The sequence below is a fragment of the Mangifera indica genome, chromosome 12, assembly GCF_011075055.1.
Source record: "Mangifera indica cultivar Alphonso chromosome 12, CATAS_Mindica_2.1, whole genome shotgun sequence".
In the NCBI taxonomy this organism is placed as follows: domain Eukaryota; kingdom Viridiplantae; phylum Streptophyta; class Magnoliopsida; order Sapindales; family Anacardiaceae; genus Mangifera; species Mangifera indica.
In genome coordinates, this window is record NC_058148.1 from 15,509,610 (window position 1) to 15,528,444 (window position 18,835).

An 18,835-nucleotide genomic window follows, 5' to 3' on the forward strand; every position below is an offset into this window, starting at 1 on the left:
ACGACAACGTTTCACGATCATAGCGTAACTCGTAAACCTGATAAAACGTTGCGTTTCATCTCCACGGGGCAAGTGTTGATTGATCAATGGGACCGGCAGCGTTAGTAGATATGCGACCTTTAGACCGCGCGAACGGGGTCAGTGTGCAGAGAACAAAAGAGTTGAATCCATGGCAACTTCCAAGCTTCAAGCTCTCTGGAACCACCCCGCCGGACCAAAAACCAGTGAGTTGACTCAGTTCCTTCTCCAATCTGACTGATTTTTTTTTTTTTTAGCTGTATCGATTCTGCAACGCCAAAGATATGCTAGTATCTTTTTTCACCTCCGCGATTTTAGATCCGTTGTTTAGGTTTTTTTTTTTTTTTTCAATTAAACATTTACGAAAAGCGTTTTGGTTTTCATATCTTTTATCTGAATATTTTCCAAAGCTCATTTGAAAATGTTTTTGTTTTCTGTGTGTAATTTTAATCTAAAGCTGAAATTTTGATCTTAATTTGATTGAAATCTGCGTAATCGGAGGAAGGGTTTATTGTATTTGTGCCAAAATATGATCTGTTACACCACTTACAGTCACGAGATATTATCCGTTTTGGTCAATGGTCTCGCGGCTTTGCCCTTAAAAATCACTTCGTAAGGCAGAGAAAAGATAATAGTTTTATATTAACCCAACCCTCAAACTCATGTTTGACGTTAAATTTTTAGCACCAACAATACACGTAAATTTGACCAGAATTTTTTATGTGTGTTAAATAGTTCACTTCTGGGCACCAACTTTTAAATGGGGCATCAGCATAGCAAATGTTGCGGACTTTACAAAACCACCAGAAAAACTTTCCTATCCCCAGCAGATTGGTATGTTATTCAATTAAATGCTGAAGTATTTCGTTTCATTTAACATGAGTGAAAGTATAAGTCTCTTTTTGAGGCGTGTATTTGACAACAGGTTAGTTTTTCATCTTGATCAATTTATGGTGTTCTTATATTTCTTTGTCAATTTTGGCATGCGGTATCCAGCGGTGGCATGCACCGGAATTATCTGGTCACGTTACAGCACTGTGATCAAGCCGGTAAGTTTAGTTTACTGATAAAATGATTATTTTTTGGAAGACAGGAATTGCAGCTTATTTGTGCATTGTTGTTTGTAATGTGTGTTTAGCTTCTTCATTGCAAAGTTCCTGCTTAAAATACTCAAAACATATCTTTCTAAGGACTTTTTATGTGAATCATGTCGACTGTTTATTATATCTTAGCGTAGGGTGTCCTTCAAATGAGTACCGAGTTGAGAGGGGACTAGAAGGAAGAGAGAATTCTGTCTAATGAGACCATTTAGTTATTCCAAGTCATGATTTCTTGTTTTTGCTTTGTGAATTTGCTGAATGTTTAGTTAATGTAAAATACTCTGAACATATGACAAGCTAATATATGCAATAATTTAATTTTCTATTATGACTTTTTTATCTCATACCTTAATTGTGAACTTATAGAGAAGAACCTTGATGAGTCATTATCAAACTTAGGAGTCCCATTTTCCTTTTGGCAGATGCACAAAGTTTCATTCTTTCTCAAGATTTATGCGCACAGATAATTCTGGACACTGTTTTAGTGCATATTAATTCTTGGCAATCTATCTTCTTTTTTAATTGCAGAAGAACTGGAATCTTTTTAGTGTAAATATTGCAATGGCTGGAACAGGGCTTTACCAACTTTCACGCAAGATCCGGTAAGTAAAATTTATATTGTTTTGTGTCTCATTGTAGGAAGTAAAAGTATTCTTATTCCAATAGTTTCTGCAAATGCTTAATTTTGATGTTGCTGCCAAATCATAGCTTTTTCTTTATCCTTCTCAATTCAGTTTAAACATACTACTAAGCAACTGAAGAAAGTGCAAATTTGATGCCATTTTTGGTCATACATAATTTTTTCTTGCAATCACGTTAGAACTTCTTGGCCCTGATAATCATGGAATGTTCATGTGTCGTGACTTTTCTGCACAGTAATATTATATTTCTCATTTTCAGGCATGACTACTTTTCTGAGGCAGAGGCTGCAGTTGCCAAAGAATAATGACGAAAAATTTTACACGACATTTGACTTTGCCCTCGTATGTGATGTGTTGTGATTCGGCCTTGCAATTGATGTGTTGTGTTGTTACACGTCTTGTTTTAGGCCTTGGATTGTTAAACTACTTATGGAAAATTTGTAACTGAATATTGAATTGCCTTTCTCAGTCTGCTTGTAAAGTTATCTTGCGAATTTCGTTTTGCCCGAAATTAGATGTCAAATTTGATGCATGGGCATGGCCGAGAAATAAAACGCTGGATAGGTGCAATTAGATCTTCAAAACAAACTTCCACTTTATATATTTATTTGAATTGTTGCTAATGCTTTAATTATTAAAGCGTTTGTCTCTCTGCTTCTACTCAAATTATTGTTTCTAAATTGATTAATCAGTCCGAATGCACTTTGTGGAGAGATTTTTTTTTTTTTTAAATTTTTAAAGAATAGAAGAAGAAATTGAAATAGGAAGGGAAAGATCATTGCGTCCCAGGTTGAATTATTAGGTTGGGATTGGAGTTGAGTTGACATAAGCTTAAATTAGGATTTGATTTGAATTTAACCAAGCTTGAACATAGATTGATTTGAGTTCGATTTGCATATTAAATCGAGTAGTTTTAGTTTGTGTTTGTGCTTATTCAACTTGTCACAGATATCATTGAAAATCAGTGATAGAATAAATAATATTATTGATGAGACTAACACTATTAAACTAAAACTTCGGTTTAAATCAAATCAAACTGACTTAGTTTAAACACACTCGTAACTTGGATTTATGTTTGAAGGTTAGCCAATGTTGTTGCATTGGAACTCTTATTATGTTCGAAATTGAACTATTAAGGGTCTCTTTGAACTAAGTTGGCCCAGACTTAATCCATTTTTGAAAACTCACTAGCAAAAATCTTCTTCTTATATGATAACTTATCATCTTCTTCTTTGATAATACTGCTCACTCACTGATAAACTCAGTACGAACTTGAGCTAACCATTATAAATTAGAGTTGTACTTGAGCTTACCCTTATTCTCGCCTTATTAGGGTTGACTCTACCCTTATGGACAATCAATTTTTTTAATTGAATAAAAAAACAAAAAGCTCTGCCCACGTATTTTTGGTTAGGGTGAATCTGTCATCAAACATTGAGTATTTATGCAATCGGATTGCAATCAGCTCTGGCAGAAAAGCTTCCGATAAGGTAACTAAAAATACAAGGTCAAGCCACTCAATTAAATAATAAATAGTTCACTGTGACAGTCAGTGGCAAGATCAGAGCCCTGGAAAAAATTGGATCTCCATTTCAAAAACATAGAAGGGTATTTTTCTGACATTCTCTGCAGCAAAACAGAACCTTCAGAAGGCCTACTTACTCGAATTCAGTCTTCTCGACTTCCCATCTCTGCTCAAATCCGTCTTTGACTTGGAGTCACTATCATGTGCCTTCAAACCCAAACTCAAATCCAGAGTGCTTTCGTTTAAATCCTGACGTACTACCTGTTCATCATCCTGAGACAGCATTGAAGTTCAAGGGAGCATCGGATGTAAGCTTATAATAACACATGAATCAGAATGCATTATACCGATTTCAATTGATGAAATCATGGTTTTAAAACCTAGACTAGAACCCGGAATTGCAATTGGACTGCGGTCCAACAGCTAAAACCTCGCAGTTTGACCCTAGTCAAACCCCAAGTCATGCACAAAAATTGAAAATTTTTTTCAAGGCTGAGACTCAGCTTTCTTTTGTATTTGTTAGGACTTGATACATTAAAATAGCGTGTATGCCATCAGGCCAAAATTACTTTTATGTTAAAACAATTTAGATTATATATTTCATAATTAATTACATAAAAATATTTTGAACATATATTTAAAAGGTCCACCGGATCAACATTTGGCCCGGCTTTAAAACATTGGATGAAGGTTTACAAAAGTTTGAAGTTCAATAAAAGGGCTGATGAGAAGAATGCAAAATATTTCATTTTACTAATTGCATTCCAAAATTTGTTTACTGTTTTAATGTTATCAGTATAAAACATGAGCTATGCTGCATGAACAGAAAAAGAGTATAATTGAGTATGCTTACTAACACGGCATAATTCTCTTTCTATTTCAAAGAAAAAAGCGTGAATATGTTTCGCATCAGTCTAAGAATAGCTTCGAAATGGAAAGTACATTTTAAGAAATAGCATATCAGTAGCCACTCACCTGATTTTCCTCCATAGGTACATCATTAATGTCAGGCTTTTCATCAAAACCATCCCTCCTGGGAGCTGGCTCCACTGTTCTTGGTTCTGTATCAGTAGGTTTTGCTTCATTGTCAGAGTTTTCTGCAGCCCTACTTTGTTCCTCTAGCACAGCAATCTACATTGTTGAAAGAACCAAGACTGTCATCCATCCAAAACAGCATACACCAGCAACCAAGAACAAGGGAGACAAAGCAAGAAGCGCTTCACTCAATCCCATTATAAAGCATAAATGCAAACTAGAACAGGTACAATAACAGAGTCATTGCACTGTCCATGTAACATAAGGTAGAACTCACAAGTTAATGAGTGTGTTTCCACCCAAATCTCTTTATTTATTTAATTGTTTGTCAAATTTACAGATAAGCCAAAACTCTTCTGACCTGATTTCAGAAAATTTCAGTCGCAAGTGATCTAATCACATGAGACTTTCCACTAAACCAAACACATTTTTCAATTATCCGCTTAAACATGTAAAACAACAATCACTCAAAAGGCTGGATCATTCACAGGATTTTAAGTCAGTATCATATACAAGATTTGGAGCAATAAACAAACACCAGATAGGAGTTTCTATCTCTGACAATTACTAGAGCAAATTGGTGTCATTTCAACATTTACATTACATTTCCCAAATTATTTTGGTTGACCATCAGAGTTCATAGCAGGTCAGCAGAGACATGTACTGATTTAGGACAAAGTTAATGTAGATGTGGGCTGAATATATAGTATGATAGTTTAAAGAACTTGCAGTCCTTAGCTGGAGAATTGTTTTCTTTACAAGCCTTCAAATCCTGCCAATGCAGTAACCATGTATCGTGCACAAATATGATCTATGTAATCCTACAACAATGAAACTAAAATACAGCATCAATCACCATGTATGATAGCCTTACTCCTAAACCAGGTGAATCACAATTTTGAACCAACAAACATGTTCCACTGATAAATGATCTTTAACATGTATTGAAGGACCACTAACCCCAAAAGCAAAAACACCCAATAATAGCCAAGGCTAGAAATAGTAAGCCAATAATGTTTTTCATGCTAGAATAGTAAGCCAATAATGTTTTCATGCTTACAAGGTTCAACTATGAAACAGATCCATCTTCAAAGATTTCATCAAGACACACATAAAAAATTTTAATTATAATCTACCCTGGCATAACATAGCGTAAACTGTCTTGCTTTAACTATAGTCAACCCAGAGACAAGAAAAGTAACAATTTCTTGTGACAAAATCGAATGAAGATGCATTAAATGTTCTAATATCGCTTCTACCTGCTTATTCTCCACTACTTTTGTAATTCATCCAAACTATTTAGAAACGAAAAATAAATCAAATCCCTAGCACAAAATCTGAACTTTTTTCATCCTTACAAGGTTCAAATATGAAACTGATAGGTACCTGCAAAATCCAACCAAACACAAAGTTTTCTGTTCTAAATCACACACACAACAATTCACACACCCCAGTCAAGCAAACCGCTTCTCAACTCAAGCAAAACAAGAGATTAACAAAACAAAACAAAAATAGATGTTGCAGTAGAAGTTGTGTTTACAAGAATTGCAATTCACTCCCCTGTATGCAAATAAGAAAACAAGCAAACACTTCGTACTTCCGGCTATTCAAGAGGCCTAATCTCTCCCTACAATTCCTACTTCTGAGAGGCTAGGTACTCTCCCAAACTCAGCCAAAGCTGCCCCCAATTTTTCCAAAAAAATATTTTCTCCCCTGCATTCCCTTTTTCTCCTTTCTTTTATACCACTGCTGTCTTTTTCATCAACTTTCCTAAACATTTACCCATGTGCCCTTCTTTTGGATATTTGCCACCTCATCAACAGGCCAAGCTCTTCTACTCTCATCCTCAGCTTTCTTCTTATAGACTTCAGTAAACGGGTGCTGAACAGAAACACATGCATCTTCAAAGATTTCTTGAAGACAAACATTGAAAAATCTTAATTATAATCGACCATGACATAGCATATCGTAAACTGTCTTGCTTATAGCTATGGTCAATCAAGAGATAAGAAAAGCAACAAATTCTTGTGATAAATTCAAACGTAGACGCATTAAATGTTCTAATATCGCTTTCTTCCTGCTTATTCTATACTACTTTTGTAATTCATCCAAACTTCTTTGGGGAAAAAAAAAAATTCAAATCCCAAACACAAAATCTCATTCTCCAAATCAAAAGTTCACCATCAACCGACCGCATTTCCATTATAAGCCATTAAGCCCCACAGAATTTATTGCTTCTATCAAATGTCAAGCAACCTCACTAAGCTCATTCTTAAATCTCACAATCTAAACCAGTCAATGAAACCCTAAAGGACTGTTCATACAAAATCAAGATACCCAAATCAAAACATAAAGCAATTCATAGAACTAACCAAAGCCACTCATCAACAAACAAAATTTAACATATCCCAGAAATTTAAATACCGGAATGTATTTGATTTTACGCCTAGGAGGCTCCTCCGGCGTCGTATCATCCTTAACAGAACTCTTCTCTACATTAGCGTTGTTACTATTCTCATTACCGTTACCGTTGTTGTCTCTCTCTGAGAGTGGCGTCCACTTGTACAGCAACAGATGCGAGCCGTTACTTCCGTTACCATTAGAGCCGTTCACGTTGGTGACGCGGTGGTGATGTTGATTTTGATGCGAGTGATGATGATTGTTATTGCTGCTGTTGTTCGACGGAGACACGTGGATCCACCTCTTCTTCCACTTCCTGACCGGTCCACTGAACACCGTGGCCGGTCCGTACCGGGTCGATGAACGGCCAAATCTGGCGCCAACTCCCTCCATTAATTAAAATTTTTTATTATTTCAATGAAATTATAAATTATTGGCTTCGGTGCGCGGAACGGGCACGTTGAGTTGGATTCGGTTCCGACTCAGTAGACAATAAGGATTTCCCCAAGTTTGGGAATGGAAAGAACTTAAAGCCGGGCCATCTTCGTGAGCGGATGAGTCGGGTCTATATATTAACCCGACCCGGTAACAATAATAAATTGTTTTTTTAATCCTTGGGTAATTGCGGATTTGACAGTTGGCATCGATACTACACGCAGCAGCCGAACCTCCCGCCTGCTCGCCGGGAAATCTACCAGGCCCACCATCCGAGGCTGCCGCTGCAAAGGCCTCGTGTTCCGTCGCCGGGTGTTTCTACTTCAAACCGACATCTTCTGTCTCCGGCCGGCGACCAAGTACGGGTCTCATTTTACTTTTTCTGTTTTATTCGTGGGAAAAAGACGAACTTTTTGTCGAAGTATGATATCGAGCTTTCCAATTCTTCATCAAAGGAAAAAAATCGAGTTCATTGTTGTGATGATGTTTGGATACTCGTTTGTCTTCAATTGTTGAGATGAGTTAGTCCAAGTTTATAATTTGTCAGATAGAAATGTTGAGTTTTTACGCAAGCTAAATCTGTGTTAGGCATCATTGTCATTGCTGTTCAATTGATCATTCTACTTGGTGGATTGATGGGTATTTATCTGCTGCAATTGTGGGTGTTTCTTATTAATGAATGTCAATGATATCCCCTTTTTGGTTTATAACGTGGTTTTAGTTTATGTGTTTCAAATGTTTTTTCTCAAAGATGTTTCAGATATCAAACCCCATCTTCATGTGGTTCAATGGTTGCTTGATGATAATTACTCCGCATTCTTAGTAGACATATTATTTTATGTTGGCATGAGAAAGTCTGTTTCGGGGTTTTCACTCATCTGTTATTTTTTGTGCAGATATCGAAGCGTTAAGACCTGTTTGAGGCTAAAATTCTGAAACTTAACCATTGGGATTTGGGACCCGTCTGTCCGAATTCACTCTTCTTCTCCTTATCTACTTTTTGCGATTGCTTTCTTCTTTACATGGAGGCTAAGAGCCAGCTCTCTGTTTTTTCTTCAAACACACCAATTCCATCACTCCTAAACCCAAAAAAGTCTTTGTCTTTATCTATTGTTCAGTCTCATAAGTGGGTCTCATTCAGAACCAAGAATCTGTTAGCACCACAAACTGTGTGGTATTCTAGAAGACTAGAGTGTAAAATTAGTGTAGAAAAAGTGAAGCATGTTGTTCATGAGAAGGATGCAAAAGCTGGGATTAAGAAGAAAAAACTAGCAGTTTTTGTGTCTGGTGGAGGGTCCAATTTCCGGTCAATTAATGATGCCTGTGTTGGTGGCTGTATTCATGGAGATGTCGTCGTTTTGGTCACAAATAAACTTGGTAGATGATCTCTTTAATTCGTCATAGTCTAACCAACCAACGATGTTTTTATAGATTTATGCCTTGATTGTTGCTCTAGTGTCGGTTCTTTTAGAGTATGCTTGAGAGAAAAACGATAAGTTTCTGGAGTTTTTTATGATTTTTTCTTCTGAAGTTGCATGGATATTAATATAAGGTATGTTAAACTATGTTTCAGGTTGTGGAGGTGCAGAGTATGCAAGAGACAAGGGCATCCCTGTTATTCTGTTCCCCAAAAGTAAAAATGAAGCCAATGGCCTGTCTCCAACTGACCTTGTAGCTGCTCTTAGGTTTGGATTTTCTTCCGAAAGTTAGTAGAAAACTTTTATGTTTACTCAACTGGTGCCATCTTTTTTCTCTTATATATTCTCAACCTAGTATGATCATTATGATCAAAACTCTTGCATTACTTGGCTGTCATAATATATGTCTTCCTGTTTTATGACTAAACTTTTGTAATACTACTATAATATTGCTCATTGCATGTCTTATATATGTAATAGTTGGTTTATATGTTAAGGTTTATTTGAAAAAGACTGAGAAGAGATTTAAATCGTGTAACGCAAAATAGTCTTTAAGAGGTGATAATGTTGCAACTTCATATAGGTACTTCTTGTTTTGCAGATGTCCTCTCATATACTTTAGTGGTGTAGGGAGTATGCAAAGTGGATATAATGAATATTCTTGAGCTTCATAAAAAAAGTGTTACTCTAGCAGTGGCATATTGCCTGTGTGGAAGTTCTTCTATTATCTTACTATACTGGGTTGCTGTAGATGGAATTGGCACTTATTCACATTTATTGGTTTATTAAAATCAGGAAATTTGATGTTGACTTCATTCTTCTAGCTGGATATCTAAAACTTATACCAACAGAGTTGATCCGAGCTTATCCAAGATCCATGCTAAATATCCATCCATCACTTCTTCCAGCATTTGGTGGCAAAGGCTATTATGGAATGAAGGTGCATAACGCTGTCATTGCTTCTGGAGCTAGGTACTTTGCAGCATTCGGTGTTACGTACTTTTATCTCTCTTCTTTTCCTTCTAAATGTTGTGTCATGTCCTCGTAGCTCCATATTTGTTTACACTGGTAAGTATATGTGAAGAAAGTTTCTCATGTTGTTTTGTTTATGATTTTGGTTAGATACTCTGGTCCCACCATTCATTTTGTTGATGAGCATTATGACACTGGACGAATCCTTGCTCAAAGAGTCATCCCTGTGTTGTGGAATGACACAGCACAGGATCTGGCTGCAAGAGTTCTTCAGGAGGTAATGGGATTTGCCGTCACATATTCTTAAAAAGAAAAATGACCACTAAATGGTCAAGTTCTGTCTGGAATATAAGGTTTCTTAGCAATATGTTCTTAATGGTAAATTCCATATTTGAGGATGTGATCATATTAACTTTAGGATACTGATTAAACCAGCTCTAGCACTGAGACAATAACTTTTGGATGATGAATTATTAAGTTCTTGTTTTGCTGTGCCTCTTCAAGTTTGATTTTAGCTCTGTTTTGTGTTCTGGCATCTTTAATCTATTTAGGAGCATCGATTATTCGTGGAGGTCGTGGCAGCTTTATGTGAAGAACGAGTAATTTGGAGGGAAGATGGTGTCCCTATCATCCAAAGCAAAGAGAATCCAAGCTATTACAGCTAACTCAACCAAGCACTGGTAGTTTCCCCCCATCTTTGAAGTTCTTGAGGTTAACATTAGCCAAATTTTACTATTCTTCCTGCATGCTCTATTTAACTAAAGCTAGAAACCTTCTAATTCGAACTAAGCATACGCATAGAACTCAATTGCTTGATACTTGACTTCCTTTTCTATTGCAGGTTGTTGTGTTTGATAGATGACTCTGACATACATGCCAATAGCTTTATGCAACTTCGAATTGAAGTTCTTTCTTATGCTTATGAATTTATCGTGCTCTACTTGGAAGATCATGACATTTTTGCCATTGGACCACAAAATCGCCATTAATTGTAATAAATGATGTGTATGGGGGTTTATATCATTTACCTGTGGGATTGAATAATTTGAAATCCATTCATCTCAAAGTATTACAGAGTTATCTAGCCGACTAAGAGCTTCTTATGTTTTTATAGAGGTTTTTTCTTTTTTAATTATCACAAGGTATGTGATACTTTCCGAAAATTGTGACTGTATATCTTATTATAAATCAATTCAGGTGCGGGTTGATTCGGATCCACCCCTGACTCCATTAAATGCAGCCGCAAGTTGCCCAACTTTTAAACCATTATGTGATCGCAAATTCATCTGCGTAGAGAATATATGGCCTGACCTGCTGCAAGGCGATAAACCCATTGGAGATTTTGGCATCACTGGAAGCGCATTGGATGGCTTCTTTTATAAGAACCAAACCACTTAGCCTGCACATGTTCGTATGTGTCTGATTACCAAATTTCAATTTATAATGTTTTATTTTATGCCCAAACTAATTTTTTCTTGATTTGATCTAAGCTGCTGAAGATTGTGGTCGAGTTTGGATCTAACAAGCTGAATTCAAGTCAGATATTGGACTTTGTTTTCGTAAACAAGTTAAGTTTAAGCTAGTTCATATGAATTCTGAAGTTAATTTATTTTTTAATTTAATTTCAGTCTCAATTCGACAAAATGGACTCTACTCTTTTAAATTTGATCTGGAATTGAATTAAGCCATATTCAGGTTTCAATCCCACGCCAAGTAGAATCACCACATGAGTGATAAATAATCAATTGGCAGGTATAATCAAAAACACCATAAAATCAAGGGAAAAAGTTTGTCTTTTCCTCAAAGCGTTTAGCCTTTGATTAGATGCATTGTTAGGTTACTATTGTCGAACCGACAGAGGACCACCATTAGCAACAACACAAGTCCATTCTACTGTCAACACACCTAAAAGAGAGTGATTCTGAAATTCCGCGCATCTTCTATCATTTTCATGGAAAGTTCCATTACTTTCTAAAATTATATTTTCATGATTGGAGAAACCTTCTCTGCAGATATATGACTTTTCATCTCCCCATATATCATAAAGAAAAATATGATATTTACAATTTTTGTTTACAGAGAATTTTTAAATGAACAATAATTGCTGCCCTTCAATGTTGGCGTTAGGGGTGGATAGCTGAGATTGGCTGAATTCATATGGAAGACATAATGTTTAGTTCAAACTCATTTGAGTTGATGTACAAGAACAAACAATATCACTATATGAATGACTCGCAAAAAAAAAAGAAAAAATTTACTACTTCTAAGGGCACCAATAATATGGCGCTAAAGCTTTTTGATGCCCATGTCATTGTTCATTGAATGCAGCCGTGAGCTGCCCAGCTTTTAAACCAACCCTTTTCGCAAAATCATCTCTGCACAAGTATGGCCTCACTTGCAAGGCCTCAAATCCCATGGCTCGATTTGCTACAACTTTAGCAGTCTCATCAGCTTTTGATTTTTCGGTGATTGAAGCTGCATTGGTCGTCCTCTTATAAGAGCCAAACCATTTCAATTGCATGTAGCCATTTCTCCGCCATGGTGGCACATGCATGTCCAGGCTTTTCATCGACTCTTTGACAGCCGCAGACATCAGCCTCACAATCTGCTTGAGTTGTTCTGGTTTACCGATGAAGATTGGAGGGAAAAGTTCAAGCAGGGACACGTAACCATCTGTGGGACGAGCAATTTCAAATTGTGCAGCTAGATGTACTTCCACAATGTAGCGACCACTTCCATTATTAATATTCACATCAACATATTCGTAACTCCCACCTGGGTGCCGCCCAGTTTTCTGCCACCGAGATTTGCAGAGACCTGACAAAGAATAGTTAACGCATTGAGTAAGTTAAGACTCCAAATGACAACAGAATTAGCCAAAGTGAACAAATTTTTAGCTATTATCAGGCTCTCCTACTCACCGGCATCGAATCCTCTATCACGTAAATGAGTCATCAGCCGACGTTTAAAGCTTTGAGAATTCCAATCCCCAGCAAGTCTACATGCAAATTCTGTTTCTACAAGGATCCTTTGTTTCTCACAATCATTTTCATCTCCAAAAAACCCCTTGATCATCTCTATCTTCTCAGAATCACACCAAAAATTCCCCATTCCCGTTTGGTCTCTATCGTTTTCTTCTTCATCTCCTCCACCTGTACTGTCTCTTTCAAGAAAAGACTTCACAAGATCGGATAAATCAGTTGAACTCTCCGGCGAGTGCTCGCTCCCACTGCTCTGGCACAGCCTTGCACGTGCCACCTCATCAAACGCCGCTGCTACCCTCCTAAACCCAATTGGTAATATCTTCGCCATGTTTATATTTGAAAAAACGAAAAAAACTTATTTATGCTCTTCCGTAAAAGAGTGATTGGAGTGAAGAGGATGGAAAAAGCTTTTGAAGCTTTTATGGAGAAAAAGAACGTGAGTGTTCAAAAGGGCAGTGCGTCCTTGTCGTTAGGATGGTAAACGGTGAGCTTTTTGTTCAGATAAAGCCATAAAAGAGAGAAAGGTGGAGGACAACGGAGAGGAAGATGACAACATTTGGCGAAACAATGGCTAATTTAAACGGCGCTGATGAACAGTATAAATGTGGGGGAAAGAGGTTGTGATCCTGTGTAGCACGTGTACAGATTACTTTATGGTGTAGATAATAAATCAGCTCGTTCTGAAGGATGTATTTGGTCGTTTTGATGGCCAGATTCGATTGACTGTCAACTTGAGGAGAAAAGTTTAGGAATTCCGTTATCTAAGTTGTGAATTATGTGCCTGGGGTTAATGGGTTAATTTCCAAATTTGAAGGAGAAAAGTTGATTTCACCGAATTTTAGGTGTGAAAAGTAAAAATAACTCTAACACAATGTTATTATATTTTATTATTTTCATAATTTATATAGAAAAAGTTTACACTTTAATTTTACATTGCTAACTAATTAAATTGTTTTATTCAAGTATTATCAAATTGAATTTAAACTTGTTTTTTATTAGTTCAATAAATTCATAAACTCCTGAACTTAGCTTAAATAAAATACTGATAATTCTTAAATATTTAAAATCTTTTATTTATAATATTTAAATTTTATTTTTTAATTTTGAATATAAAATATAATTAATAAATATATAAATTATATATTTTAGATTGATTTTCCAAACCAAGTTCAACTCTATACCTAAAGTCAACCTTCCGAACTCCATAAACTTGAGCTTCCCATCTATACTAGGCTTGGCTAAGTCGCCTTGCAGTCCTATTTTCCAGGTACTGGAAGACGAGGTGGATTGGGGAAAGCCCTGGGTTTAGAAGTGTGTGCCATATCACAGATAACCTATCCCAATCACTCCAGTTTTGACTGACTGACTGACTGGGATAAATACTTTCACAGCAAAGCAAACTGTTACGCCACGCCACACGAAAAATTGAGTGTCCCTGTGCAGTGACTATAGTCAAGCTTACCGTCCACGTGGCAGACATTGTCCTGTCCTACATGGCTTTTTCTGCCACGTCATCATTTGGACGTGGGAAATAGAAGCAGAGTTTTTGGGATGGTACTCTGTTCTGCTGAATCATTGGTCTATATCAAAATGTCCAGAGTCAATGTATTTGGAATTTGTCCAGATTCAATGAATCTTGTGATATAATTTAGACGAATTACAAGTCCCTCCTAAGATTTCTGAAAAGACAGTCTCACCCCTTAATTTTTAAACTACAGACTGTCACCTGGATTGTGCTTCTTAGGTGCGATCGCGCTAGGTACATTGTGCATTAACGTAAATTAATTTAAATTCAAATATTTAAATTATTATAATTTGACTTATTCAATTTATAGTCAAATTTAAACTCAGACATCTTAATTTTGGATCACTTCCAATCCTAATTTCACATTGCAAACTCGACTTATATTTTGATTTTTTTTTTTTGACACATGGATTTGTATCTTTTCAATTTATTATTATTATAGTATTGATAAATTAATTATCCCATCATTAGGGATATGAAAGGTGAATATTGAAATAAATTTTCATGTCAATTTTATATTAGAATTTACACCAAAAGACATTCCCACCCAAGGTTTATTGAAAACCAAAACAGGTATTCGTTAACTTTTAAAAACTCAAATTCTTATTAATATGTTAAAATTTACAATTAACATTAAGAATAAAAATGTAATTTAACTAAATTTATTAAAAATAAAATAAAACTTTATCATATTTTTTTTTCCTTAGATTTAAAAATCTAATAATTTTCTTCATCAAAAATTTGAAAAGTGATCAATTCCCTCTTAGGGTTTGGATTTTCTCCCTTACTTCTCCAACTACCATCGTTTTCATTGTTGAACATTGGAAAACAATGAAGCATTCCCTTGGGTATGAAGATTGACCATCACCACCTGATATTTCATCAAAAGACAACAAAGTGTTGTCTTTGTCTTTTCAATCGAACAAAAACTATTTGTCTTCATCCAGTCAAAGATCGTCATCTAGAGTGTCTCCCCCAAATGCTTGTTCTTCATCTATCAACGCTCTTTGTCCGGATCAGGAGTGATGCATTTGAGCAAACGAAGGAAGCCAACGAATTGTGTTTTAAGTTTCCCAAAGCCAACCAAGGAAGAGAAACCCATTTCAATGGAATGAAACTAAAGATGGAGAGAGAGAGAGAGCCAACGAAAGCGTAGGTGGGAAGATAAAGTCAACCGGTCAGATTCTGGTTGCTGGAGAAGGAAGAAAAAAACCTTAGGGGAAAAACTTAACTTTTCAAATCTTAGATAATGAAAATTGTTATATTTTTAAACTAAGGAGGGAAAATATAATAAATTTTAAGTTTTTTTAAATATTTTTAACTAAATAACACGTTAACCCTTAATCCTAACAACTAATTTTAATAGATAAATGAGTGTTTGAGTTTTTGAAAGTAAACATGTATCAATTTGGGGTTTCAATAAACTCAGGGTGGGAATAAGTCTTTTGGCCTAGAATTTATATGTGAAGCTTAAAAAGTAACTTCATTATTACATAAATATGGATGAATGCGATTTGAGTTTTATAGGGTTTATATTGTTGTTTGTTTAAACAAGTTGAAATCAAATTGAAAAAATTCTAGTTCAAACTTAACTTGAGATCAGCATATCATCAACATTGTTTTATTTGAACGATTGTGTTTGGCTCGCTAATGATTCTTTTGTATTTGAACGATTTTTTTTTTTTTTGTTTCTCTTCAATTATTCGTTATCACAATTTTTTTCCTTCTCTTGTGGTGAGTACATGTTAATTAGTGCCAACACAATCTCAAATCCAGGCCCAAACTTGTACGAGGCCTCTAAAATGCGGCAGGCTCAGCCCAATTTCAGGATCTTGCCACTGTAACGGAGACATACATTCGAGCATACGGTTACCTCAAAACTTTAACTCTCTATATATCCTTTCATTCCCGTCTCTCTTTCATTTGCCTCTATGCACAAATGAGATTGGTTGTTCAATTGTTTGATTTCAGATCGTCATACCAAATTCAACACAAAGTAGAATGATATCCCTTTCCTCGTACAAGGTTTGTTTTGTTTCTTCTTTCTGGGACATTTTAATCTTTCTGTGTTATCGTTGATTTGCATATGGTTAACTGTTGATGTTTTTGTATAAATAGTTAAATGAATTGTGGGTTTTGTGAATCGTGAGCAATGGATTAGTTTAAGTTCGATTTTGTTTGTTATGGCTTTTTCGGATTTTGAACTCTAGATGGAATGCTTTTTGTAGTTTTGTTTTTTGTTTTTTGTTTAGAGTGTTTTTATGAGAGATTTGTTGTTAAAATCTAGGTGGGCATTTATTTTTTTGTGCTGTTGATAATGCTTCAAGCTTTGATCTGAAGTGTTTTGAGGCTTTCATTGATTGTTGTTGCGATGAAGTTGTTTTGAAATTGATGATTAGCCAGAAACATTTTTACTCATCTTTGATCTTGGGTAGTGGCTTGATATGATAATTTAATGGGAATTTATGGAGTAATATATCATGTACAAACCATGGTCACTAACAGGTACAAACAAAGTGACGTGCCATTTTGTGATTGGGTGATCTAATTGTTTACTTCATATTTAACTCAAAATAACTCAATCACATAATGATATGTCAGTTTGTTTATACTTGTTAGTATCCACTTGTTTGTACATGAAGTATTATTGAAAATTGTAATGTTTTCTCTAGTATACTTGTGACTTGTTAAGTGTAAGCAGAGGAATTTTTATCATGATTTTGTGATTGCTTCTTCTATATATTTGTGTGAACCTTCCAAAATTTCTTGCAAATTGTTGGTCCTCATTAGATATCAAAGTGAAGTAAGTGAAACTTTATTGTTAGTGTTTAGTTTTTAGTGTTTTCTTGAACCTTTCTAAAATCTGGTTAAGATCTTGTTCATGTTGACTTGTTGAGTTTTTAGTGTGATCTTTTTCTTTAAGAATGTTGGGCAGTATAATTTTAGTAAAATTAAAGATTTTTTTTACTGATATTTTTTGGTTGCATATGCAGGCACATGATTTGTATGTTTTATGATCGTTGCAACATCCTAGTTTGAGAGTGCAGCTGAATATATCCATATTTGTGCATGCACATTGGAATGGCTGATGGGTTGTCAAGTTTCTGGGGTCCCGTGACATCAACTATTGAGTGCTGTGAGGAGAATTATGCCTACTCCTCTTATATTGCAGAGTTTTACAACACCATATCAAATATTCCAACTGTTCTTTTGGCTCTTATTGGTCTTATAAATGCCTTGAGACAACGATTTGAGAAGAGATTCAGTGTTCTTCATTTATCTAACATGATACTTGCTATTGGAAGCATGTTATACCATGCCACATTGCAACTTGTGTACGTGTCACTAAGTTTTCCATTCTCTAGTTTCTTTTATTTAATAGTGTTGTCATCTTGTCTTAGAAGTTTAAATTAATGAATTTCCAATTGAGGGACATGAATTAGTTTCTGATTAAAGAAATTTGAACATGAGAAACTCTCAAACTTGAAAAGTTATAGTTTTTGTTGCAGTGGCACGCAAGCATGCAATAGGCAAGTAAGCTTTTTTTCTTTGAAGATAAATTGTCAGTTGTGATGGTACACCAACATTTATTAGACCTTGAAGAATATAATCGGTGCCGTTTGTTAATGTTAGGTGTTGTGTGCATAAGGTTGAAGTGTACTTTATCATCTCACTCTCTCTCTCTCTCTCTCTCACACACACACACACACACACACGTATATATTGGATGTTGTCTTTTACTGTTGAGATCTGAACTTGAAGGCAGATATTGGACCATGTTTCCAGGCAACAACAGAGTGATGAAACACCTATGGTCTGGGAGGTTCTCTTATACATGTATATCCTGTATTCACCAGATTGGCACTATCGCAGTACAATGCCCACCTTCCTTTTCCTCTATGGTGCTCTTTTTGCAGTTGTCCACTCGGTGTTCCGGTTTGGCATTGGCTTCAAGGCGCATCATGTGATCCTCTGCCTTCTCTGCATCCCTCGGATGTACAAGTACTACATTTATACGCAGGACATGGCTGCCAAGCGGCTGGCAAAGCTTTATGTGGTTAGTATTTTCCTTGGTAGCATGTGCTGGCTTGTTGACCGTGTTTTCTGTGAAGAGATATCCCGCTGGCCTATCAATCCACAGGGTCATGCCTTGTGGCATGTCTTCATGGGGTTTAAATCTTATTTTGCGAACACATTCTTGATGTTTTGCCGGGCACAGCAACGAGGATGGGCTCCAAAGATTGACTACTTTATGGGGATTTTGCCTTATGTTAAGATTGAGAAACCAAAATCCCAGTAACAGAAAGCAAAGACAAGTGTAGTTTCTGCTGTCATTTAGAGGTACCCAAGACTTTTCGCAGGCAAAGTAGCAAACTGACTCTGAAATTTTGCTGATGAGGATGGATCCAACGGATGATTAAATATTGAAATTTAACTAGAATGTCAACAAAGTTTTCGTTGTGAAAGTAGACTTGTACCATGTAATAGTTAGGTTTTTCCGGTTTTAGAAAGTATCAGTGCTACAATTAATTTGTTCAATTATTAAACTTTAGGTAGAATCATCATGAATTTTGAGTTTGCAAAGTTGTGTTATTGAGTAGATAATTTAATTGTCTGATTGCAGGCATCTTGTTCCAATTTAAGCCTACCGATTCTATCTCTACTCTTCTTCTACCCTTTCTATGTCAATAACTAGAATGAAAAAAAATGGAAATGCCTAAAAATCGGGAATAAACAATTGATTTCTATCAGTAAACCAATCAATAGAAAAAAGAATAGTTG

General features: G+C 35.8%; 5 protein-coding genes across 13 annotated transcripts; 3 read left to right on the forward strand and 2 right to left on the reverse strand.

Annotated features, from left to right (window-relative positions):
• The first annotated feature begins 91 nt into the window (after nucleotides 1-91).
• LOC123193670 (mitochondrial pyruvate carrier 4) lies at nucleotides 92-2,398 on the forward strand. The gene is made up of 5 exons (XM_044606732.1): nucleotides 92-224; nucleotides 754-852; nucleotides 1,015-1,067; nucleotides 1,647-1,720; nucleotides 2,019-2,398. The coding sequence occupies exons 1-5, from the start codon at nucleotides 170-172 to the stop codon at nucleotides 2,062-2,064; spliced, it is 327 nt and encodes a 108-aa protein (XP_044462667.1). The 5' UTR covers nucleotides 92-169; the 3' UTR covers nucleotides 2,065-2,398.
• Nucleotides 2,399-3,227: 829 nt separating this feature from the next.
• On the reverse strand, nucleotides 3,228-7,194 carry LOC123192491 (uncharacterized protein DDB_G0286175-like). The gene is made up of 3 exons (XM_044605074.1): nucleotides 6,744-7,194; nucleotides 4,260-4,415; nucleotides 3,228-3,557 (listed from the first exon to the last, which is right to left on the reverse strand). Exons 1-3 carry the CDS (start codon nucleotides 7,110-7,112, stop codon nucleotides 3,414-3,416), a joined length of 669 nt encoding a protein of 222 aa, XP_044461009.1. The 5' UTR covers nucleotides 7,113-7,194; the 3' UTR covers nucleotides 3,228-3,413.
• A 16-nt stretch (nucleotides 7,195-7,210) lies between these two features.
• On the forward strand, nucleotides 7,211-11,188 carry LOC123192490 (phosphoribosylglycinamide formyltransferase, chloroplastic-like). 8 transcript variants are annotated; one of them, XR_006496884.1, is made up of 8 exons: nucleotides 7,211-7,513; nucleotides 8,051-8,531; nucleotides 8,728-8,839; nucleotides 9,368-9,544; nucleotides 9,695-9,821; nucleotides 10,096-10,224; nucleotides 10,742-10,955; nucleotides 11,035-11,188. XR_006496884.1 is itself a non-coding variant. In XM_044605073.1 (7 exons), the coding sequence occupies exons 2-6, from the start codon at nucleotides 8,177-8,179 to the stop codon at nucleotides 10,207-10,209; spliced, it is 885 nt and encodes a 294-aa protein (XP_044461008.1). In that variant the 5' UTR covers nucleotides 7,211-7,513; nucleotides 8,051-8,176; the 3' UTR covers nucleotides 10,210-10,224; nucleotides 10,742-11,084. The 8 variants fall into 8 exon arrangements, 4 of the variants coding, with proteins under 4 accessions (XP_044461008.1, XP_044461005.1, XP_044461006.1 ...); XR_006496885.1 differs by having other exon boundaries at nucleotides 11,044-11,188; XR_006496886.1 differs by having other exon boundaries at nucleotides 10,742-10,951.
• A 369-nt stretch (nucleotides 11,189-11,557) lies between these two features.
• Nucleotides 11,558-13,094, reverse strand: LOC123192489. Its single transcript, XM_044605069.1, has 2 exons — nucleotides 12,466-13,094; nucleotides 11,558-12,361 (listed from the first exon to the last, which is right to left on the reverse strand). The coding sequence occupies exons 1-2, from the start codon at nucleotides 12,854-12,856 to the stop codon at nucleotides 11,853-11,855; spliced, it is 900 nt and encodes a 299-aa protein (XP_044461004.1). The 5' UTR covers nucleotides 12,857-13,094; the 3' UTR covers nucleotides 11,558-11,852.
• A 2,523-nt stretch (nucleotides 13,095-15,617) lies between these two features.
• On the forward strand, nucleotides 15,618-18,691 carry LOC123230309 (alkaline ceramidase-like). Of its 2 annotated transcripts, XM_044656477.1 has the most exons (4): nucleotides 15,618-15,921; nucleotides 16,025-16,078; nucleotides 17,047-17,388; nucleotides 17,840-18,691. In XM_044656477.1, the coding sequence occupies exons 3-4, from the start codon at nucleotides 17,123-17,125 to the stop codon at nucleotides 18,351-18,353; spliced, it is 780 nt and encodes a 259-aa protein (XP_044512412.1). In that variant the 5' UTR covers nucleotides 15,618-15,921; nucleotides 16,025-16,078; nucleotides 17,047-17,122; the 3' UTR covers nucleotides 18,354-18,691. The 2 variants fall into 2 exon arrangements, with proteins under 2 accessions (XP_044512412.1, XP_044512411.1); XM_044656476.1 differs by lacking the exon at nucleotides 15,618-15,921 and having other exon boundaries at nucleotides 15,928-16,078.
• Nucleotides 18,692-18,835: the final 144 nt, after the last annotated feature.

Coding starts and splice junctions, on each gene's coding strand:
- LOC123192489 (XM_044605069.1), bottom strand. CDS start 12,856: ATGGCGAAGATATTACCAATTGGGTTTAGGAGGGTAGCAGCGGCGTTT. Junction 12,362..12,465: donor TGATAGAGGATTCGATGCCG/GTGAGTAGGAGA, acceptor ATTCTTTGTCAG/GTCTCTGCAAATCTCGGTGG.
- LOC123192491 (XM_044605074.1), bottom strand. CDS start 7,112: ATGGAGGGAGTTGGCGCCAGATTTGGCCGTTCATCGACCCGGTACGGA. Junction 4,416..6,743: donor GTAAAATCAAATACATTCCG/GTATTTAAATTT, acceptor TCAACAATGTAG/ATTGCTGTGCTAGAGGAACA. Junction 3,558..4,259: donor TACCTATGGAGGAAAATCAG/GTGAGTGGCTAC, acceptor ATGCTGTCTCAG/GATGATGAACAGGTAGTACG.
- LOC123192490 (XM_044605073.1), top strand. CDS start 8,177: ATGGAGGCTAAGAGCCAGCTCTCTGTTTTTTCTTCAAACACACCAATT. Junction 8,840..9,367: donor GACCTTGTAGCTGCTCTTAG/GTTTGGATTTTC, acceptor TATTAAAATCAG/GAAATTTGATGTTGACTTCA. Junction 9,545..9,694: donor GTCATTGCTTCTGGAGCTAG/GTACTTTGCAGC, acceptor GATTTTGGTTAG/ATACTCTGGTCCCACCATTC.
- LOC123230309 (XM_044656477.1), top strand. CDS start 17,123: ATGCACATTGGAATGGCTGATGGGTTGTCAAGTTTCTGGGGTCCCGTG. Junction 17,389..17,839: donor CATGCCACATTGCAACTTGT/GTACGTGTCACT, acceptor CCATGTTTCCAG/GCAACAACAGAGTGATGAAA.
- LOC123193670 (XM_044606732.1), top strand. CDS start 170: ATGGCAACTTCCAAGCTTCAAGCTCTCTGGAACCACCCCGCCGGACCA. Junction 225..753: donor CCCCGCCGGACCAAAAACCA/GTGAGTTGACTC, acceptor TGTGTTAAATAG/TTCACTTCTGGGCACCAACT. Junction 1,721..2,018: donor CAACTTTCACGCAAGATCCG/GTAAGTAAAATT, acceptor TCTCATTTTCAG/GCATGACTACTTTTCTGAGG.